At 38.9% G+C, this 24303-nt stretch overlaps 2 protein-coding genes across 8 annotated transcripts in view; one reads left to right on the forward strand and one right to left on the reverse strand.

Annotated features, from left to right (window-relative positions):
• PDGFRL (platelet derived growth factor receptor like) overlaps nt 1–2367 on the forward strand; it is a 52082-nt gene extending 49715 nt beyond the window's left edge. The window contains exon 7 of the mRNA XM_030565494.1: nt 2280–2367. The gene's annotated coding sequence lies outside the window, so the exon portion shown is untranslated. The remainder of the gene's footprint in view (nt 1–2279) is intronic.
• A 2133-nt stretch (nt 2368–4500) lies between these two features.
• MTUS1 (microtubule associated scaffold protein 1) overlaps nt 4501–24303 on the reverse strand; it is a 206426-nt gene continuing 186623 nt past the window's right edge. For all 7 annotated transcript variants that reach the window (XM_030564301.1, XM_030564297.1, XM_030564300.1 and 4 more), the window contains 7 exons: nt 23800–24014; nt 22650–22755; nt 21389–21462; nt 21180–21269; nt 13546–13662; nt 11643–11740; nt 4501–6876 (listed from right to left, as the gene is read on the reverse strand). In XM_030564301.1, coding sequence (XP_030420161.1) covers nt 6660–6876; nt 11643–11740; nt 13546–13662; nt 21180–21269; nt 21389–21462; nt 22650–22755; nt 23800–24014 — 917 coding nt within the window. In that variant the 3' untranslated portion in view covers nt 4501–6659. The remainder of the gene's footprint in view (nt 6877–11642; nt 11741–13545; nt 13663–21179; nt 21270–21388; nt 21463–22649; nt 22756–23799; nt 24015–24303) is intronic.

Genomic DNA, 24303 nt, shown 5'->3' on the forward strand with positions numbered 1-24303 from the left:
TAAATATCACATTTTATCTCTGAAGCAGATGACTTCTCAAATTGTAGACCAGTGATAACTCATTTCCTTAAAATGTCTAGCAAGTGAGACAGCATCACCTATCTTAAATAGTATCAGAGGGGTAGCTGTGTTAGTCTGGATTGGTAAAAAGCAACAGCGTGTCCTGTGGCACCTTACAGACTAACAGATGTATTGGAGCATAACCTTTCATCAGACGTATTCACCCACAAAAGCTTGTGTTCCAATACGTCGGTTAGTCTATAAGGTGCCACAGGACTCTTTGTTGCTATCCTAAATAGATTTGTGTTCTATAACACATTGAATGGTATGGGAGCACCACCTGCCTTAGGTGACAGTTCTCCAGGCAATAAGAAATAAGATACAAATCCTCAAATACAGCAGCTGTATTGTTACCTAAGTAAGTGCTATATAGCACCTTTCATAGGAGGAGCTTAAATTGCCAGGCCACATTGGTGAATTAAGCCTGACACACCCTTGTATGAAGTAAATACATTCTTGCCCTTTTATCTGCTGGGAAGGTGAGTCATGGAGGGCCTAATCTTTCTGTCTCGCCCTGAGAGGTGTCCAACTGAAATGAAGAGAATCAATCAGCTCTCCAGAATTAAATAAGTAATTTGTCCAAGAATACATCCCCAACTCTGCCAGCATGTTACCGCTTCCAGTCCTATGCCTCAACCACAAAGCAATTGTTCTTCCCACTCTTTACCAAATGTGCAGTCACTGACATTAAAGAGCAAATATGTTTAAAAAACGCAGAAGGGAAAAAAGATAAAACGGTGTAATACTTATTAGTGCTTGGTGTTTTTCTAAGATGAGTATCCAACCTAGAGAAGAGATTGGACAGCTGCTGCACTATAGTCTAAGGTATTCTTTCTTTCTCTCTTTAATTGGTTTGACTTTCTGGTACTGTTCTGTTAGCTTTCAACAGACCATTTTTATCCAGTGCAGCCCTAGATGATTTCCTGGCTTGCCATACAGCAATTGTAGGTTTAAATGCCAGCACTTATCATCCAGTGACACACTGTGCTGTCTGAATTATGTGATACTCATTGAAGATGAAATGTCTGTGGTTGGTTAGAGAAACTCAGGCAACTGAAGTATTTCTGAACATAAACGTCTTCTATTAGCGTAGGTGATACTCTTCATGATGACAGTAAGCAACATAACGGAATTATTCATTTTGTTAGTAAATGTGACAAAACCCAAACTAATGACAGTTTATTTTAACAGAAATTTTAGGGGTGATGTCACCCAAATAGTGTCATCTATTAGCATGAAGATTACAATGACGTTCATCTACAGCAACTGTTTTTTGTAATCTCCTGTGTTTAGAATTTTCATTATGGGAGTGGCAGGCAGACAGCCTAAGCATAGAAGTTGCCAATGCTTTCATTTATAAAAGATTGAATGTGCAATACCTGTAGTAGGCTTTTGAAATTCAGCAAGAGGCAAGCCCTGATGATAAATAGAATTTCATGGATTTAATCTGAGGTACTATATCCCTGCCATTGCCAATTTTCCTGAGAAATGCAAGGGACTTGCCACAGAGAATTGTGTGAGCATGCAAGAGTTCTGGTCCCACACTGCTGTAGCAGCACACTTTATTGCCAGAGCAGCAGCAGACTTAACTTCTGAGGACAATTAAGGTAGCAGCAACTCTCCCCCCACACTCAGGAGATGGAGATTGAGAGGGTAGAAGGACCTCTGACACATGGTGCTAGTATCTCATCTGCCCCTACATAATGGCCTTCTGCTGCCAGCTGAAGTGATAGTCTTCTGAACTATAGTGGTAAATCCTGTTGATGCATTGCTTGGTGAGGTTAGAGAGAAGAAGAAGTGAGAGTTGTAATATAGAACATAAGCATTTTTAAGTCTCCCTTTAGGGTTTTGTTTTTTTTTTGGTAATGTCATTAAAAGATTAGGGTGCAAAGTTAAACACTCAAAACTTGGACTATGAGCAACCTAAAGTCTGGCATTTCATTTGTGTGGATGTAGTATATTACTAATGATCACAAACTTTTTTACATAGTGTACCTGTGTTATTCAGCATAGAGATTAGCTGCATGATGGCGAAGAATTGTTTATTTTTGTGGCACCACCACAACTGTAGTGTGAACATACCACCCCTGTGTAAGTACTTCACATACTGCAGCATGTATTTTTCATAGGTTTCTCTCTGATTTGTTAACGTTGCTGTGAAGAGTGGCTTTGTCTCCAAAATATAAAGCCCCTCATTTTTACTTCTGGAATTTTTTCAGATGTGAAGCTACAGTGCACCTCTCCCTTGATATAATGTGACCCAATATAACACAGTAAAGCAGTGCTCCGGGGGGCGGGGCTGCGCACTCCAGTGGATCAAAGCAAGTTCGATATAACATGGTTTCACCTATAACAAGGTAAGATTTTTTTGGCTCCTGAGGACAGCATTATAGGGAGGTAGATGTGTACTTAATTAGTGTAAAACAATACTCGATCACCTGAGGAAGACCTCACTTCAAGCATTAGATTAAGAGGATGATTATTACAACATATGCTAATATTTTGATTGCTCTGGCTTTATTCATAGAGTATCAATAGGTGGCAATGATTTTAGATTGTAAGTTGAATCAGGTAGCTGATTTTTAGAATGGAATTTTTGCTAGTTTTTATCCAATTGTTTTGACAAATTATGATTAGCAACAACGGAGAGACAGCTCATCAGAAAACATTCAGGTTCCATGCATCTGGCCAGACTGAAGTTCGGACTTATTAGCTACTGTGTACATTTTTCCTCCCTTTTTTCTACAGTAGATTGACTGTTTAACACAGAACAGTCAAATTTTCACAACTGACTTATTGACTGGAAAGATGAAGTTCCATTTTCAAAAGGGGCTTGGTATTGAGACCTACCCTAAAGGAGGAGGGAAGGAGCCTCTTAAAATTCAAGTACGTACATTTGCTCCTGTAAACTGTTCTCTGGAGCACACTCAACTCTGATGTAGAAAAGAAATGTTTTTGAAACTAAACTTCAGATAATGTTTTACTCAATCTTGGCAAGTTGAGACGCAAATGTTTTCCAATAAAGCCAAAACTGTCATGTGAGAGGGAACACTGTCAAATCCAGAGTTCTTGGCTATTTACTTATGAACAGGCTTCTAGCATTCATGCTAGTGATTTTTTGCCTTTAAAGTTACTGGCCTGGAGGCAGTTATGGCTAATCCTGGAATTGCTACATGAAAGCTGGGTCATCCTCTTTGGGGATTGAACCTGAGACCTCTGGATATTAACACACCTTTTAGCGTAGGCAGTAGAGGCTCATCTTTTCTCTCTTGGCCAAGACTGCGGCAGGCTCATCAAGCTTGAGTTGGCCTAGCCAGTCATCAGAGTAGGACAGAGCACCACACTAAACAGACATACTTTACAACAGATGCAGGCTGCGTTAGTCCTTTTATGGCTAACAGTCAGATAGAACTTGACTCTAAAAAGAAAAGTTAGTTATTCTTTTCTAGGATCTGCAGTTTGATTTTTAAAAGTCACACACACAAAACTTTCCCACCTCTTCATAACAGATAGGAATAAGAGCATGAAATTGTTTAAAAACAGTTACGTTTTTGAGAATATCTGCTGCATTGTTGCCTATGTGAGAAACTACATTCAATTTAAATAGAATAATTGTTGTCTAGGATCTAATCATAACACACAAACTTTACAGTTAGCTCAAGTTAAGGTTGGGGTCATCTTTCTAAATGTCAGCTAAAATCTCCATTCTGCTTCCCTCTCTATGTCAAGAATTCCTTCACATGAACCATGGTGCATTCTGAAGCCACTTGCTAGAATGACTAGAGATAGCAAAGTCTTTGGAGGCTATTAACCTGTTATCCAAGGAGTTTGAGAAAAGTCACTAAATGAAACCAAATGCTAGACTTTAAATACCTCTGCTCTTGAGAAAGTAAAATAGATCAATGCCTGAATAAGTTACCAAAACATTTACTTTTAATAAGGCTAGAAGGGCTCCTTAAACACACAATAGTTATAATTGGAAGTCAACATTTGCCCATCACTTACCGTTCGAATGTAACTACTTCCAGCTGAGCTAAAAAATAGGAATCTAGTGTGGTTCTTAACCCTTTCTGAAGCATTATTGGCTAAGTTCTTCATGGACAGATTATGTAACCTGGCTATTTTTAGATATGTATCTTCCTGTACATATGTTCAACCTGAAACTGAGTAATCAGGATTCTCCTGGATCCAATAATCTTCTGCAGACTACACACGCAAAACTCAGTTTGCTATCCTGAGTTCTGTCTGTAATAGTGGTGCAGGTTTGGGATAAAAAAAAATTAATAAGTTAGCTGAACACTGATGAAAGCTCTTCTGTGCATGAAGGAACAAGCTAAAGTTTCAATATTTCAACTGTTATTAGACTACTTAGAAGGAAAGTTTTCCAGGGGCTTAGTTTCAAGTTTTTTAGATTTACACAAGCAAAAAGTCAAACCAGTAAAAAAAAAAAATTTATTTTTTAAACACTCATCTCAAATACACATGATCCAATTTCCTTAACCTTATCAAAGCAAAGAATGCTCTAAGAAATATGTTTAAGCCAACTTTCAGCCCACAGCAGATTTTTACAGTTAAATTATAAATCTGTGGAAAACAGTATAAGTGCCGACACCACTTGGACTACAGTGGCATGTACAGTGCCTTAAATGGAATAAAAAGAAGCAAATTAAGTAAAATGTTCCATAGAGGAGTCAGACTTCACTTGTACATTGTGTAGATTAAATTTAATTACAAGTTTGAATATATTACAATTTCATAGTTACAGAATGAGCACTGCTACAACTTTATTTGTACACCCAGGCACTTTCTGAAGTGCCAGCATTTTCATATCCTAGATGAAACGTTTGGTTTGAGGTGTTTTTCAAGTTTAGTTTCCCTACTCCTCCTCTCTGCCCCTCCCATCCACTGGACTCCTTTTCCCAGTCTGCTGGAAAAACACTATGAAGCACAAGATTTACCATATTGCTAACACTGTTGACAAGGTAACAGTAGAATATTCCTGGTTTAAAAACAATCCCTAGTCAGAAGTGCAGACATTATTCTGTAACCATAACTAGAAATTGAAACTGTACTCACAGAACAGGATGCATGGGATCTTTAAAAGAAGTGTGGACCAAAACAGTAACAAGACCAGAGACACACTGTGACTACCTTAATTCGAAACAGTGTAAAATGTTACATCCATCTTCAGAACAAAAACGTGTGTCTTACTAACTCAAGGGGAAACTTCCGCCAAGTGAAATTTGGAAACTTTGGGGAGACGAACCACTTCTTCTCCCCACCCCTCCATACAGTTATCTTGGCAACACTGCTGAAAGTTAAAATAAGGGCACATTATAAAAAAAACAAAAAACTGTGTCAAAATCAGAGAAACTGTATTGATTGCTTTTAAAACTCTTATGAATCTTGCTGCATTTCTCATTCCCCTTTCAAAGAATGTTTTGTCATCCTACTTATTTTTCTCTTTTTGGCTTTTAAATCCTGTATCTTCGATTAGATCAGGACCCTCTAGATGGTGGCCTTGGCAATGACCAGGCTTTTCATAGGAAGTAATGGCTCCTTGTCTGGGAGTTTGTTTTCAGTAGACAAGGGTACTGGGTCCGGTTGTATGTCTGCAGTATCGAGGTTTATGCTAAACCTAGTCATTTTAATGTTTTGACCTCTGACTACAGTAGAATTAAGGGAGTTGCAGAGATTGTCAATTTCAGTGTTCCAGAATCATCATCTTGCTTCTCCACTTCCATTTTAGCAAAACGCGTTCTAAACTTGACTGTATCCTGAAAAACTGCAATGCTACCATCTTATTAGACTGTGATATGGTTACCAGTGCTGCATATGAATGGAAAAGCTAAAAATTCATAGACAGCATGGCTGCAGTTTCAACTCTGACAATCAGACTGAATTTTTTAGAAGAAAAATCACTCAATTGCACTATAAAGGTAGGTAGACACACTGACAAGTCAACAGATAAAACATTTCCTGCCATCGTCTTACTAAACAGAAGCAGAAAGATGAGGTGGAAACTAGCCTATAATACAAATGGCAGTTTCTCCTCACCCACAGTTAAGGGTAACCTTGGATAAAACATGCATATTGACAACATTATTAATGAAGTACATGTCAATGTATATTCTTTAGCTTTTGTCCTTTATTACATACACGGCAAAGAAGGCAGCATCTCTCTCTCTCTCACACACGCACACAGTGTGTTACATCCACGTCATACACATCCACAGTCTCAAAGAGGTGTCTGTGATAAGGAACACATTATAGAGGTTGTGGTCTATATCTATAGCCCCTGAGCTTTTTTTCTTAGAGTTAGGTGAAAAAGGCAATGAACAAGACTTCCCTTGCTCTGTAAGTGCTTTGTGCAACAATGTCTATAGTCATTATATTTCTCCTCCAAAAAAGACCTCAGTAAAGTCTTACTCTCATATTTTCAGTATCTTAGAACAATTTTCCACACCAATAATTCCAGTTATATTTCAGTCATCACACTCAGCTAATATAGCTCTTGCTCCCATGATTGGAGTTAGGATCAGTTCTGCAGATCACAAGTGAAATGCTTTTATGGGGTCTCCCCCTCATTTCAAAAGATGTCATCTTGGTGCTACTGTAGGAGCAGAGAAGGAGCCGGAATTCCTTGGTGACTGAGAAGGCATCGGTGGAGAACTAGGCGACACTTTCTTAGGGCTGCACAGGTCCCCATTGTGTAGTTTCCATAGAAGTTCTTCGTTTTCCATTGATAAACGTTTATTTACTTTTGATTCTTTCTCTAGAGACTCCTGTAAAACTGCCTGCTCTGTGGAAAGTTGCCTGAAAAAAGAATTGTAAGTGGACATAATTCCATTTGAAAGTCAGAGCATCTTATAGCTTTTTAAATTCTTTTAAAATTATGTAACAAATCCCTGTCCAGATATATTCATTCCTTATCAGGATTTAGTGCATTTGTTCTCATGGAGAATATTCCCAAGAAGTAGCAGCTGGGTTCTACAGGCTTGCCCTCACTGCACTGTGAGCTGGAACTATAACTTTGAGTTTTACCCCAACTTGACTCCCATCCACACACAATTCTCTAGCTTGAATTAAGAGGTATTTTAACCTCAGGTTGTTGAAGCTGGAGTGCTGTTAAAGCTAGAGCTAATAATGCAGTGGAGATGCAATAGCTCCAGGTACCACCGCTGATTAGCTCCAAATACAATCACACTGCTATTCAAGCCACTGTGCAGCTCAAATGCAGGGCTGGCCTTACCATGAGGCAAACTGAGGCGGCCGCCTCAGGTGCCAGACTTTTGGGGGTGCCACTAAGACCCAGAGTGTAGAAAATTGTGTCTGCTGCTGGTGCATATGTATTCTCTCTGCTCTGGATGCACAGAGATGGTGGAGTGCTGTGCTGGAGGAAGGAGGGCACAAGCGACGTAACAGGCAGGCAGGAGAAAAGATGAGGGAATAACAAAAGCTGCAGGGAGAGAGAGAGAGAGAAGCCTCTTATGTACCTTGTTAGCACCCCCAGGAGCCTGGACTGATTAACACCAGCTTCTCAGGAAGCTTCCTGTTTCCTGCTGCTTCTCTGAACCCACTTGAGGAGAACAAGTAGTCAACTGAAATAGTAGGAGCCAATTAGGCCCTTAAGACACTGATCTTCCTTCACTCAGGCCCTGCTACCAGCCTGCTTATGTGTCCTTCAACTGAGTATTGAGAGCCACTATAGCTGGCACAGAACAGCAATCATGAGTGAAAGAAGAAAACGCCCCTCTTGGGCAGCATTCAGAAAAAGAAAGCAAGCAAAGGAAGCTTTCCTATCTAAGCAGGAAGGAGCTCTCCTGAGATACATAGACACAAATGTTCACGGTGAGCCTTCCAGCACCAGTGAGGAGGTGAGTGGTGAGAAGACGTCTGATCTTCCAGTTAGTCAGAGTGCAGGTGACCTGGCAGCTACTGCAGCATCCATATCTCCATTTCAAATGGATGTAACCATGCACATTCCTGAAGAAAAAAGTGTAGATCAGAGAAGACTGTGGTGGAGGTCTAAGTAACAGCTGCTGTTGCGTTTCGTTCCTTAAGTCTAGATGATCCAGGACTGTGGACCCACTTGAGCAGTAGCCTGAGGGACTTCCTTGTACTGCATGGGCCACAGCAAGTGAAAAACTTCATGTTCCCCAAAGACAATGAAAATAGAAGTTTCAATCCAACACATTACTGGCGTGAAATCCCAATGGTGACAAAGTGGAGAGGCCACAGCTTATGTACTCAAAAACCCAGAATGCTGCATACTGTTTTTGTTGCAAACTCTTCCAGTCTAATGTTCCAGCCACATGGGTTCCACAGGAACAAAGGACTGGAGAAATCTGGCATGCCATGAGAAGGCAGCAAATGACCCGAGAGCATTCCATAGGTGGAAAGAGCTTGAGATGAGACTAAGGTTAAAGGCCACCATAGATCAGCATCAAGAGAAGATTGCATCAGAGTCTCTTTACTGGCAAAATGTTCTGAAAAGGCTCATTGCCATTGTGAGAATGCTTGCTGCCCAAAACTTAGCAATGCATGGCACTTCAGATCAGCTGCATGTGCCAAACAATGGAAACTTCCTTAAAATTGTGGAACTGATGGCTGGGTTTGATGCTGTACTCCAGGAGCTTCTAAGAAGAGTCACCACCCAAGAAATGGACATACCCTACTACCTTGGAAAAACAATTCAAAATGAGATCAATCAATTACTGGCAACAAAAGTCAAACAGAAGATTGTGGCAGATCTGAAGTCAGCAAGATATTACTGTGTTATTCTGGACTGCACACCTGACATCAGCCATACTGAACAAATGACTTTAATGGTGTATTTTATAACAGAACCTAGTGAAAATGTCCCTGCAATGGTGACTGTCAGAGCATTTTCTAGAATTTATTGACATTCATGATACTACAGGAGCTGGTATGACAAATGTGCTTCTTAAAAAGCTGGAAGACACGGGAATTGCGATAGCTGATACGAGAGACCAGGGCTACAATAATGGTGCCAACATGAGAGGAAAGAACAGAGGAGTGCAGACACAGATCTGAGAGTTAAACCCTCGAGCGTCTTTTGTCCCATGCAGTTCTCACTCATTGAACTTGGTGGTTAGTGATGCAGCATCAGCTTCTAGTGAGGCTGCTGAATTTTTCAATGTATTTCAAGTATCTGTGTATTTTTCTCTGCATCAACTCATTGATGGCAAACTTTGAAGCAACATCTGGGAACATCCTCTCTGACACTGAAACCACTGGGTGCCACACGATGGGAAAGTCTAGTGGAGACGATAAAGCCTATCAAACACCAAATTAGGAAGATAGATGATGCCATAATTGCCATTATGGAGGATAATGCTATGACAGGAACTGTTCATGGGAGAACAGTGGCAGAGAGAAATGGAATCACCAGAATCATACATAACTTCAAATTTTTATGTGGCTTAGTGTTGTGGCATGACATACTGTCTGAAATAAATGTTATAAGCAAGAGACTCCAAGGTGTTGACTGTGATATATCTGGAGTGACGGAACAGCTGGACAAAGCAAAATCAAACCTACAGTCTTACCAGTCAGATGAAGGATTTCAAAACGTTCTGAAGAGTGCACAGCAATTGGCAGAGGAACTTGACACTGAAGCTTTTTTCCCACCCGTTCAAGAATACAAGAGTCACCAAAGATGATATTTGGGATCTCTTATGGGATTATCCCATGCCTCGAAATCAAAACAATAATTCAAAGTTGAATTCTTTAACCAGGTGCTAGATTGTGCAACACAGTCAGTTGAACGTTTCATGCAGCTCAAGGAACACAGCAGTATATTTGGTATGTTGTATGATATTCCAAAACTCCTCACTATACCTGAAGAAGACCTACACCAGCAATGCAGGGCACTAGAGACCGTGTTGACACATGATGACGTACGCTATTGATGCGAGTGGTTTAGGTGATGAACTGAAAGCCATTTCAAGATACATTTCAGCAGGATCAACTCCAAAGGCTGTTCTGGAATATATGTGCACAAATGCTTTTGTTGCTCTGCACATACTTCTAACACTTCCTGTAACGGTAGCCAGTGGAGAACTCAGCTTCTCCAAGCTGAAGTTAACAAAAACACATCTACGCTCCACAGTGACAGGGTTGCAAGGCTGACCAGCCTCTCCTATCTCAATAGAGCATGAGCTGGCCTACGCTGTGGACCGTCAGCAGGAAGCAGTTGAAGTCTTTGCAACCAAGAAGGCACAGAAAGCACCACTTTGATTATTCAAACAGATAAAAATGCCAGTGTTTATTACGCAGACAAGAAAAGTTACATTTGCTGTTTCGAAGTTTGAAAGTTGTGTTTAAAATTTTTGAACAAGGCATTTTAAGTTGTTTGTTCTCCTTTATTGGGGTAGGTAGCAGAGCAGTACCATGAGAGGAGAACAGGAAGAACGCAGAAATGAGACCTCTCAAAGTTTTAGCCCAAGCGAGGGGGGACGGGGGCATCATTTGAGCTCCCTGCCTTAGGTGCCAAACTATTGTGAGCTGGCTCTGCTCAAATGTTTCACAGTGTGATCATTCAACTTGAGCTAGGCTAGCTCTAGTGAAGGAGCTCAAATGTACTAACTTGAGCTAACTGTTGCAGTGAAGACAAGCCCTAAGCTGGCAGCTTAGGCAGAAGATAGGATGTCAGATGTAACAGATGTGCCCTAGTCAGAAAAAAAAATCCTGCATAAAAGCACCCACCTATTGTTGCTTGCATTACTGCATGAGCCAGTCATTCTACAAAGTTCTGGGTAGTTTAAGGTCCTCTTAAAATTCAACTCTTATTAATGAAGGCTGCTGAAGAGTTTTCACATCTTCCCTGTTAGGAGTCATGTCATAGCTCTGTCTCCTTGCAGTGCAAGACCTGCAGTATTTGTCTGAACTTCCTATTGTCCTTTATTGTATGCTCTACAGTGGTTTGCCCATTCATTTCTTGCAACATATGCAGAATTAGGAGACCTGATTAACAGTCAGACCCCATTTGTGGATGGATGTACTCTGCATATCTAGAACCAGGAAGATAAACACACTGCCCCTTTGCTTAAACAAGCTTTTTAAAACTATGCTTAACTATTTATTTTCAACATTTTACTATATAAAACCCCAAGCAGTTCTTATAAAATCAACAGCACTTCACTCTGGGGAAAAAGAAAATCTAGCAACAAATTGTAAGAGATGGTGCTCCTGAGTAGCCTTTACTTTCCTGGTAACTGTGTTAATGAGCATTCAAGACAGTAACGTGGGCTGTAATTTCCAGGGGAACAGAGCTAGCCTTATTTGATGTCAAGAACAGTCATTTTTATACACTGCCCCCAGCTGTTTCAAGGAGCATCCACCCCCACACAATACCCATTCCTACTCAGGTGGGATTTCAGATTTGCACACAGAGAGGATAGAAAAATGCGTACCATGCTTCCATATTCCAGGCATGATATCTAACAGTGGTAAGGGTTTTTTAAAAATCTACAAGATGCTGATTATTCGTTTACAGAATAAAATGCATGTTTTCACAAATTAATAAAAATGCCTGCATTTCATGGATTATGTTTTACCTTGAAAGTTGCATGTGTTTGTCCATCCGAGCTTTTAGTTCTTCGTTTTCCTGCTGAAACTTCTTCATTTTATCCATTAAGACTGTGTTCTTTTCCACCTTTAACAAATGAAAAAGTTGTTGGGGTTTATGTGTGGGTGTCCGTTTTTTAAAAAAAATACAGAATAATTGCATTGGCAAGTACCCATTATATGCATTACTTACCTAAAATTGAATTTGTTTCACTAAGTACACGTTAGATTATTTTAAAATACATAGAATGATCTTGAGAAAATGTAAAAGTGATGTGAAAATGATTTATTGCTCATCTTTAGTAGGCAAGTCTACTTTTTCTTCTTCTAGAATCAGCATTTTGCCACTTTTGCTTGATTAACTGCCCACTAAAAGCTGAATCTGCTACTTGAATTTCTGGGCTGGTGGCCGCAGTTCTCTTCACATATAGCATAACAGATGGTTGACACACTAGATCACCATGTAATATATAGTCTAGGAATAACTTGATGAAAGGTAACAATCAAAAAAAATATTCTCCATGTATAACCAGATCTCCCTCAACCTTTACAACCACCCACAAAATCTATTCTGTATTAGCAGAAGTGATCTGATCCCCATCTAAAAAAGCCACACTCCTGCATTTCCCAATTAGTATCATGGGGAAAAAAAGCTGCTTTTAAAAACAAAACAACTTTAAAATGAGTTAACATTCAGTGGATTTCCAAAAGTCAACATCTTTAGTCAGAAGCAACCCTGTGGGCACCAACCTTTAGAGCCCATGATTACTCTGAAGTGTCTAAGATTTTATAACGACTTGTAAATCATCACTGGTATATAGCAATAGTTGGCTCTCAGACAAAATGTAATAGCTGACTGAGACCCTGGTCCCTGTTTTTTAAGCCTCTCTCCTCTGCATTAAATGACAAGATTTCCATGAGGACAATGGCTGATGTATTCCAGTAGTGCTCAATTGCACCAACCAGGAACAAGGCTTCCATCATTCTACATGCCCTACAAACATTATAGGAATTTCTGTCCCGAAGAGCTTCCACTGTTACACAACAGAAATAGGAGGGGGTGCCAAGGAGTGGTAATTTAAGAAGGCCGTAGTATTCAATACATCAGATTGACAGACTTTATGTGGAAAGGAAATACTTAATTTACTCAGTCAACATATTCAGATGATTTTATTTTTCTGTACCATGTTGAGTGGGTTACTTCCTTTCTTGTTTCAATAAACTCAGTTTTGTGACCATTAACATTTTTTGCCTAAGGGGCATTGTGACACAGTGCAAACCAGGACTATGTAAGCTTCCCCATGAGGTTCTGCCATGAAATCAGAATCTCTCATGTCGCAGATATATAGTCCTGGTGGGCAAATGCTGCGAAATTTAACCTGATATTCGTCAAGAGTGGGGACTGCATATTATGGACAGTTACTAACTAGTACAGATTTTTAACAACCCAAAACAAAATTGAACAGAAGTCTAGAGGTTAAAACGTTAATTATGCCACCTGAGGATTCCTCTCTTGCCTCTCCCACTTGAGTCAAAAAGAGAATACTAAATAGCTAGCATTTTACAGAGAGCCCCTGGAAAGTTATCATTTACAGGATTTACAAGTTAAATTGCGTGTAAAGTAGTAATGTGGTTCAGAAAATTGGCTGAAATTTGATTTGTTCCTCTGTTCCACTGTTTCTTTCTCTTATTGTATCATTCAGGAAACATCTCTCCCCAGACTGCAGGCCAGCACAGGTAAAATTGTACTTGTGACAGTAACAGGTACCGTGTGCTCCTTTGTAAATTTTTGTTTGCTTTTCATGTATACTATTAACTTAGTGTTTAAGCTTGATCAGCATGAATTCACTCTCAAAATCTGATAACTAAAAAACAGCCCCCACAGAAGCTCACCAGTTTTTCTGTCTTCATCAGCTTTATATCTTGCTGACGTAGTTTCTCATTCTTGATCTCCACCACTGCTTTCAAACTTTCCAGTTCCTGTTCCAGATACATAATCTGAGGGTTTTTCTGAAAGGATTTCCACAAAAGTTTGTTTATTTTTAAGAATTTCAAACAAACAATCTAAATAGCATTTAAAAATGTACATAGTAAACACTTGTAAATTACGTGTTTGTAATAAATGTATGAAATCGAGTGGGACATGGTTTTGAGTCAGAAGGAAAAACTAAGATTTTTTTTTTCCAACTCCTGAATATTTATTCTCCCCTCTCTTAATTTCATTTGTCCTTCAGTACAAAGATCTGAAGATCATTTTGCTTTTGTATAAATGATAAAAACCCTTGTGGATCAAATTGATACATTATTGCTGGCGTAAAATGAATCAATTTTATAGTAGTCCCGAGGCCCCCTAATAGATAAGGCTGCCAAGAATTCCAGAAACCTCCTATTTCCTCTTAGTCATAACTAAGCCCAAGAGGAGGTTAATTAAAATATATGTATTTATATGTATACATGCATGCACACAGAGTCACTCGGATATTTTGTTTTTACCCTTCTTGAAGAGCTCAAACAACTTTTCTTGCATATGAGTAACTCAAAACCTGAACTTCAAACCTTTGAATTTTACATGTAGGTAATCCTCAGAGTTTCCAGTTTGAAAGCAGCACTTTATAATTCCACTATGCAACTTTCATACTACTTCTGGCCGCATAACATACAGTTGCATATTCTTAATCTATACGAACATTGTCTTTGCCCTATGGTATGACTTGTATCTGCTATAGCAAGCTTAATATTTACTAGTTAGTAAGTGATGTGGATCTGTAAGGGGTTTTTAGGGCTGTCAAACGATAAAAAAACTTAATCGCGATTATCACTGTTAATAATAATATACCATTTATTTAAATATTTTTGGATGTTTTCTATGTTTTCAAATATATTGATTTCAGTTACAACACAGAATACAAAGTGTACAGTGCTCACTTTATATTTTTTATTACAAGTATTTTCACTGTAAAAAACAAAAAATGTATTAAGTGAATTGAAAATACTAAATACTGTAGTGCAATCTCTATCATGAAAGGTGAATTTACAAATATAGAATTAAGTACTAAGAAAATGCATTCAAAAATAAAATATAAAATTTTAGAACCTGCAAGTCCATTCAGTCCTACTTCTTCAGCCAATTGCTCAGACAAACAAGCTTGTTTACATTTGCAAGAGATAATGCTGTCTGCTTCTTGTTTAGAATGTCACCTGAAAGTGAGAACAGGCATTTTCAAGGTAGCAGGCATTGCAAGATATTTATGTGCCAGATGCGCCAAAGATTCATATGTCCCTTCATGCTTCAACCACCATTCCAGAGGACATGTATCCAGGCTGATGATGGGTTCTGCTTGACAACAATCCAAAGCAGTGAAGACAGACGCATGTTCATTTTCATTATTTGAGTCAGATGCCACCAGCAGAAATCTGATTCTTTTTTGGTGGTTCAGGTTCTGTATCGGAGTGCTGCTCTTTTAAGACTTCTGAAGGCATGCTCCAAACCTCATCCCTCTCAGATTTTGGAAGGCACTTCGGATTCTTAAACCTTGGGTCCAATCCTGTAGCTATCTTTAGAAATCTCACATTGGTACCTTCTTTGTGTTTTGTCAAATCTGCAGTGAAAGTGTTCTTAAAATGAACGTGTGCTGGATCATCATCTGAGACTGCTATAACATGAAATATATGGCAGAATGTGGGCAAAACAGAGATGGGGACTATCAGGCCCCCACACACACACTGAACTCTGTGTTACCCGCATGAAAGACCCCCTAAGCTTATATTCTACCAGTGTAGGTTAGAACTTCCCCAAGGCACAAATTCCTTTCCTTGTCCTTGAACAGTATTGCTGCCATCACCAAGTAATTTACACAAAAATTCAGGGAAGGGTTACTTGGAATCCTTATCCCACCCAAAATATCCCCCTAAGTCCCTTCACTCCCTTTCCTAGGGAGGCTTGAGAAGAACACACCAGCCAATTGCCTTAGTAATGTGAGTACAGAAAATCAATCAGGTTCTTAAAAGAATAACTTTATTTAAAAAAAGAATCATACCTGCAAAATCAGGATGGAAGGTAACTTTACAGAAAGATTTAAAAACACAGAGGATTCCCCTCAAGACTCAGCTTCACAGTTACAAAAACAAGAATAAAACTACCTCTGTAGCATAGGAAAATTCACAAGCCAAAACAAAAGATAACCTAATGTATGTCCTTGCCTTACTTACACAAGGTACCAGAGATATTGTACCTGCTTGACTTCTCCCTCCATCCAGGGAAGGAACAACAGAAGAGAACAACAACAAATCCTCCCCCCACCCACCCACCCCCCCGATTTGAAAGTATCTTTCCTCATTGGTCCTTCAGGTCCAGTGCCAGCTAGGTTATTTGAACTGCTGAACCCCTTACAGGTAAAGTAATCCAGTACAGCTGCCAAGAAGAGATTTTATGCTACTACATACATAAAGGTTGCTACCCTTCCCCCTATATTTGTAACAGGGACATTCAATTCTCCCCCAAGGAGTTCAGTCACGAATTTAATTAACACATTCTTTTTTTAACGAGCGTCATCAGCATGGAAGCATGTCCTCTGGAATGGTGTGGCCAAAGCATGAAGAAGCATACAAATGTTTAGCATATCGAGCATGTAAATACCTTGCAAAGCCAGCTACAAAAGTGCCATGCAAATGCCTGTTCTCACTTTTTGGTGACATTTTAAATAAGAGGACAGCATTATCTTGTGTAAATGTAAATTAACTTGTTTCTCTTAGTAATTGGCTGAACAAGAAGTAGGACTGACTGGACTTGCAGGCTCTGAAGTTTTACACTTTTGTTTTTGAGAGCAGTTATGTAACAAAAAATCTACATTTATAAGTTTCACTTTCACAACAAAGACTGCACTACAGTACTTGTATGAGGTGAATTGAAATATACACTGATTTCAGTTACAAACAATATATATGAAAATGTAGAAAAACATTAAAATATTTAACAAATTTCAATTGATATTCTATTGTTTAACAGTGCAGTTAAAACAGATTAATTTTTTTAATCGTGATTAATTTTTTTTACTTAATTGCTTTAGTTAACTGAGATTAATCCACAGCCCTAGTTATTTTGTAAAGTTAACCTCTACCAGGCCTCTTTTTCCATGGTAAAAGTGTTTATGCTTCACAACTGAAGTCACAGGCAATAAGAAAAAGACCTATTAAATCCAAGTCAGTATGTAGGTAAAAACTGGAACAAGAAGAGAAAGAAGCCAACACCATTGAAACAACATGTCCATTATGTGTATTTGGTGCAAACAATCGTGTATTGAATTGAGTAGTATCTTCATTATCACATCAAAGAGAAAATGACTCCTCTCCCTCCCTCCCACCCCCAGACGACATGCACCTTTGTGGGATACAGCCCACACAGACAGAGGGGCAGGTTGAAACTGAGGTGACAGCCTTATAGACTAAAAATGGAGGGCTTTGGTAAATTCAGGGTCTTCAGGTGACAGCCAGTACATATTGCAATTAAGGTGAAAGCCTAACTGGCCATCATATGTTTGAGTGACTGGTGCAACTGTGTGTTTAATGTTTGTTCAATTTGTGGTTCTCTGTTTGGACCCTTGGACAAAAAGTAAGCAAGACAGAATTTGACTCTGATCTTGGAGGCGGCCAAGTAAGGAATGAAATAATCTGTACTCAAAGGACAAAAGGCATAGTGATCCCTTCCCTAATACTACTGGGGGAAGCTGGGAGATAAATGACAAAAACCACGTCAGTCTGTCTCCCTAAGTTTGACTTTTTTTGTTTGTTTGTGAGGGAGAACCAGAAGTCTGGGTATAAAACTTAAGTTATTAAACCACAGTCATAACCATGTGTGCCAGCAAGTAAGTTTTCTCCTCTCCTCCCCTCCCCCCAGCAGATTTATAAAATTAAATGAAAATAATAGTTACAAATATGCCACAGAAGAAAACTGCTTTGGCCAATTAATCCTTCTCACTATAAAATCTGAAGCGGGGAAGTCTCAAGCCCATGGTTCACCTCATGAATTACTGCCACTCTCTCCTATTCAGGCTATCAGGCTGGGAGAAGCATTTCCAGCTGCATAAGACACACTGAGCCTACTACCCTTTCAAACTACTCTGTGCCTGAACATTTGTGGAAAAATATGGTCCCAACCCCAGAGTCCATCCATGCTGCCCTCTGGTCTGCATTACATCTCTCCCTCCCCAGCCACACAGCTCAGGAAATGTGCCGTGACTGGTTCCTCTGACTGCACTGGTAGGAGGCAGAGCAAGAGAGAGGGAAGGAAGGAAATAAATGTGCTGTAAGTGACACTGATTTCCACTAGAATAAACCAGCAGTATTGATGCACTTTGCAAGAGAAAAATTCATAGAAAATCCTCCTCTGACCTACTGACTCTGACTCTTCCACAACACTGTTTCTCTATGATTTATTTGTCTTGCTAGGATGCATGTTGCTTGGGCTTCACTCCCCTCAAACATTTTCAGGTCTTCTCTCACCATACTTTTCTAGTCTTGTGGACTCCTGAACAGTGTGTAAAGGGAGGGCAGCATCTGGCCCTTTAACCTTATGTTTAGCTTTCATGTTCAAATAAATCTTAACCAGGACAGACAAAACTTTGCAAAAAGCCAAACACTGGAGATAGGAGACCATCCATTGACTAGAAGTCTCTATTCCGTGTCCATAAATGAACTATGGATGCACATACATCAGTAGCTGCCGGAACACAGCATATTCACATGCATACAATTGTGTAAAACCTTCAGAAGCAGGCCTGTTAAAAATAGCAAGAAGCAGACAAATTGATAGTGTGCTGCAGCTAAAGTGACAACCAGCGGAACCATTCCCATAGAAAAGACGGAAATGTCTGAGGTCTACCACCATTAGTGTAGCCTGAAAAACCTGGAGTCTGAATTGGTCTTCTAAGAAGAAATGACCATAGGCCAAGTTGAAAAAATGCCTATCCCACTGCAGGAAAAAATCTCATTCAGAGCACACTTCTTATAGCAGGAACATCACAGATTATGACACCAGCCACAGGAGAAAGGGCAAAGGAAAGATGCTGATATATCATGGTTGTGTATTTTACCACAGACATGATCATTAAGCAATGCTTATACTTCTCAAAGAATGAGCTCTTAAAGGTTCATTCTTGTAGTAGCTTTACTCAGAAAATTCTTAAGACGGCCTTTCTTGGAGATATTTTATATTGTCTGTAATGAGACTTTTGTATACATTTTTGTATTTAGAATTCAACCATAAGTACAAGATCGCTTTAAGTATGCTTGATGTTTTCATATCCTGATATTAAATTTAACTTGTTCCTCCAACAGTAATGTTTTCCTTAGTTTAGAAACATTTCAACCTTTAATATTCTAGTTAACTGTTTGATAAAACCTGCTTCACCATGCTCTGGTTGCTGTCCTTCTGATCAAGCAAGGGACACTTATTTAACTCTGTAGCTTCTAGGACATACATTGCAAAACTATGGCTAACAACCCCCCCCCCCAAACAACTCATGCAATGAATAAATTACAAGAATATTAGAATGTTGAACAAGTCTATCTCATGACCACTTCAAGGAACACCAGTGTGACATTGCACCCCATATTCATCATAGAAATATGGTTATGATATGAATATGGCATAATTAAGAGATACTTTATGCAAGATGACTCATGTAAGGTATCATTGGAAAGGCTACAATTTAATGAATGTGATTATCCAATTTGTACACATGTATCATTTCTGTATCTAAAGTTAGGAATATTGACTATGTAACAATTACAACTGTGTGTGTATTTGGTAGACACCTACCAGACAATAACCAGCCAGCACAGCCTTGATGGGCTGTTAGGAAGAAACAATAAGACTGTGAAGATACTAATCCCTCTCCCTCAGAGAGAGGCGTACTGGGATGTAGCTGTGACACTTCAAGGTCAGGTGATAAGATCACCTGATACAAAATATCACCTTGGACACTGCTGGTACTTTTCATCTATAGGGGGATGGGGATCAAACAAAGGTTTCCTGCCTTAGGTAAATCCTTAAGGCTGGGGAGGGGACTGATTTACTCTCCTCCATTACCTACCCAAGAAGAAAGACTGCTGAAAATACCTGAAGGGACAAAGGAACTAACCTGAGTGGGAAGACTGGGGTCAGTCCAGACTGAGGGCTTGTCTACATTACACAGCTTTTAGTGACATGGCTGTGTTGCTACAGCCGTGCCACTAAAAGTCGGGCAGTGTAGCTGCTGTTTGTTGGCTCTCCTGCCGACACCGCACTGTTCACACTGGCACTTGTCACGGCAAAGCTTGGGTCTTTCGGGGGTGGGTTTAACACCTCTGAAAGACAAAAGTTGTCGGTCAAGTGCCAGTGTAGACATGAGACAAGGATCCAGTCTGTAAGAAGAAATAACTGGAACTCTAAGCTACAGGAACTCTGTAGCTTGCCTAAAATTACATTTAGGGTGAGAAATTACTTCTTAAAACCTCTCTCTAAGATCTTAAGCTTAGTATGTGTTCTATTTGCTCAGTAATCTGCTTTGTTCTGTTTGCTATCCCCTATAATCACTTAAAATCGGCTTTTTTGTAGTTAATAAATTTGTTTTGTTTATTATTAAACACAGTTTGTGCAATTTCTAACTGGCGGAGCAGGGGAGCAAGAAGTTGTGCATCTCTCTCTTCAGTGAGTGGGTGAATTTTTATGAGCTTGTGCTGTGCAGATCTTTCTATACAGCACGAGGCAGTATTATTTTGGGTTTATTCCCCAAAGGGGGTGTGCACATCAGTGCTGGGTGAATCCTCTCACACAGAGCTGACATCAGTCTGTGTCTGCAGCTGGGTGAGGCCCTACCTGTGTGTGTGTGCTGCAGGAGGCTGGAGAGCCTAATTCAGCAAAACAGGGAGAGGGAATCCAGACTGGTGGAGCACGAGGGGCTCAGTGAAACCCCAGTACATCAAATGGCATCCCAGAAGGGGGTCTAACCCATCACAACCAGTTACTCAGTACTTTTAGGAATAGTCAAGCAGGTTGGACCTTAAGCTGGAAGATGTATAAGGTGGTCCTACTTATACAAAACAGTTCATAATTCTGACAGTCAACTTTGTAGGAACTAGAACACCTAGTGCTACTTGTGTTCAAATTATTATTATTCAACAATTGTGTACCTTTGAATGTGTTACATTTTGATTACTATCCATGTACCCATCTAATTTCAAATATTTCTATTGGCATATGTACCTTTGCTACTAACTGATGACTTGATAGTGACCCTACCTGTAAGCAACCCTTAGGAATACCCTTTCCCCCAAAAAAGAATTATAAAAATCCCATATATATTTTCATTAACTTTTGGAAACTAAACCAATTTAGTATGTTTCAAGATCCATCCAGAGAGATGGAACCATGTAACAAACAGCAACATAAATTCCTTGAAAAGTGTATGAAGTCAGTTACTGTATACAAGCTAAAATAGACTTGATCATGCTGGGCATTTGAGAATTAAAAAATTAAGCTCAATACTTACAAGATTTGCTTTTTCTTTGGCTATTTGTTTTTGCTCTTCCAACTTTTCGTTTAAAGAATCATTTTCCCTTTTTAATTCATCAATTCTTTTCTGAAACAAAAACACAGTGTAAGAGTGAGGCTAGAAATTGGGTACGTCTCTCCTCAAAAATATCTGTCCCCTGGTTTTGAAATGGTTGTAAAGTCTTGTAAATCACACCCCTAACAAACCTCTAATGATTCCTGTTTCTCTTTAAATGAGTTTTCAAATGAATTCCTTTCCAATTCATGGGCATTCTTGAGCTCTGAAATAAATACCAAATTTGCAGATTGTTAAAACATTGCATAACAAGTGAACCATATTTTAGAGAATTCATAGTTAAAAGGTGATATATGCACTCATGGTCAATAGGAAGAATGTTGAATGGAGCTAGTAATATTAATCATCACTACTCTGGCTTGAAAACAGATGACATGTCCAAGTTATTTGCCTTCTAGGCATTTATAGACTGGTCCCCCACGTCTGTTACACTATATATAAGTTTGCTCACTAAAATATCAGCTTTGAAAGTACTTAGTGTATGCAATTCCAATAGCTTTTCATTGCATATAGCTGAGCACATTGTTGGCACTCAACTAAACATGCATATCTGACAAAAAAGCCGAAGTTGTAATGGAAATATTTGTCTATGAGGAACTCCTAAAGGAAGAGGCTCATTACAATATTTTACAGAAGTATAAAATGGTTCAAAGAGAGATTCTTTTGGCTTGTTCCTGCTCCCTTTGCACTCAATGGGAGTTTTATCACTGATTCCAATGTAAAATTGAGCAATTATAAAATGGGTTAAGGGATGAAACACACTTACTGTCTTTTAAGGACTAAGTTAAGGTTCAAAACTACTTCGTATTGCAGCTTATCTTAAATAATTTCCAAATACTGACCAGACATTTATTTCCCCCTCAGAAAAACTGAATTCCAGACATAGTTTCTGAGCTACTAGGGAGAATAATGCTCAGCCAAAGAGAGGCCTCTCCGGGTCAGAGAATAACTGTCTGTCTTCACTTTATCTGGATTTTAAAGAAAGACAATTTTATGGGGCTCCTTAGCACTTAGCAATAAAAACTATAGAACGATTAAGTTACTGAATCTGAAATTTTGAAAGCAGCCTAGAAAATTTAGACACCACTTTCATTAAAGAATTGGAAAATGTGTCTTTAAATCTTTTAGACTGCTTTCAAATCTCACCCTAATTTTTAACTCAATGAGATTTATTTTACATATAGGAATAACAAAGATTACGGAGTTCCAAAATGAGTACTTCAGATGAGTAACAGTTTCAAAGGTTGTTTATTATCAGGAACAGTGGATAGTGAATGGATGTGTTTGCTCTCAAAACAATAAAATTCATATGACTTTTCTTAACATACAGCACTTTTAAAGAATTATTTGGTAGTGTATGCTCCACTTCATGAAGGAACACAAAGCACTTGCCTGAAAGAGATGATTCATATTCCTTTTTCAGCTCTTCTATTTTTTCTGCATGGCTGTTTTCGAGTTCTAACTTGAAGTTTTCATGTGTAATATTTAAGTTGTCCACCTGCAATATGATAGTAAGTTAAGATCTCTCGTATCCAACTATGTAATCCTTCATTAGAAAAAAAAGTCATCTAATACCTTCCCCCTCCCCCCTGTCACCAAGTAAATAAAAACATGTCTTCTTAAGGGAACCTGCTTTAAACAAAGCCTAACTAAAATCAACCTTGGAAGGTGCCATGAATGTGAAAAACTGTCAGACCAAACAGAGCAACGAAATTCTGAAGCCAACAGGCCCTTCACTTAGAATAGCCCCAACTTCAGTTGCCAAATCAAATCAAATCAAATCAAATCTGGTAACTGAACTAGAATGTCCCAGCTATTCTCAACTGTTGCAATAGCATATAAAATGGTGTATGTAGCACTAAGGCTATGTCTACAATGCAAAAAAGTGTGTTCTTAACTTGGATTAAAATAGCATGGAGAGCACAACTTTTTACTCAGGTTGGTAGCTCAAGTTAAACCTATAATAGAGCCTGGGGATGAATTTGATCTGCTCACCTGAGTTAAAAGCAGAGATAAATAGTCTAAGATAGCAGGAACTAAACCATGCGCAGTGCTTTGTAGGTAAGACCGACCTGACATTTGATCAAAGCAGTGAGGTGTTTAGCAAGCTTAGATACTTTTGCCAGCTTGAAAGTATAAGTAGTTCAGATGACACTAGATCAGTTTTACTGCATCTCAGAGCTTTAATCTTTAAATGACCATTAAGGCTACAAAAGCCGGATATTGAATTTAACATATTTCTAGTTATCCTATGTATTTTAAGTACTTCATTAATATTTTAATATTTAAGCATTAAAAAACATTTTAGAGACACATTTTGTTAACAAGATCAAGTTGAGTTTAATCTTAGATGAAGGTAAATCATCTAAGTGGTAACATTAATAGAATAAAAACATGATTGTTTTGAAACTTGTTTACCATAGAAAGGAATTTGCAGCTTCTGTTAAATTGTACAAGATGAAATGATGTAGCTGGGTTACTAATATCTCTTAAAGGAACTTCAAAAGCCCCAGAGAACTCTTCTAATTCAAATACCACAGACCTGCTCTTGGAGCTGTGCTTTATATTTTTCAGCTTCTTCAATACAGATACTCTGTAGTTTCTCACACTCTCCAGTGTAAAATTGTTTAAGTCTTTCCTCCAGTTCTGTCAGATCATTTTGGTGTTGCTGATTTAGCTTCTGCACGAACCCTTCATAAGCAGCTTGTAATTCATTCCTGTCTCTCTCCAATTTCTCACAGGCTGCAGAAGTGGTTACTGAAGAATTAAAAAAAAAGTCAGTAATTTGACTTGTTAAATCCAATAATAATTTCACAGAGCTGGTCTACATTATAGGTACTAAAGATAGCAGTGGAAATTCCACAGAGCAGGATTAGGATACAAAATATAATTTACTTGTAAAATGAGTGCCACCTCTAAGGCTGCCTAAAGAAGCAATATGCTGTCTGTTAGAGTTCTTTGGAAGTATTACACTGACAATTCAGTGTCTCTCAGGCTGAGGGTTAAGTTTAGAGTTAGATGTCAGTGTAGACATAGCCTACGTTGG

The sequence above is a fragment of the Gopherus evgoodei genome, chromosome 5 (genome assembly GCF_007399415.2).
Source record: "Gopherus evgoodei ecotype Sinaloan lineage chromosome 5, rGopEvg1_v1.p, whole genome shotgun sequence".
Classification (NCBI taxonomy): Eukaryota; Metazoa; Chordata; order Testudines; family Testudinidae; genus Gopherus; species Gopherus evgoodei.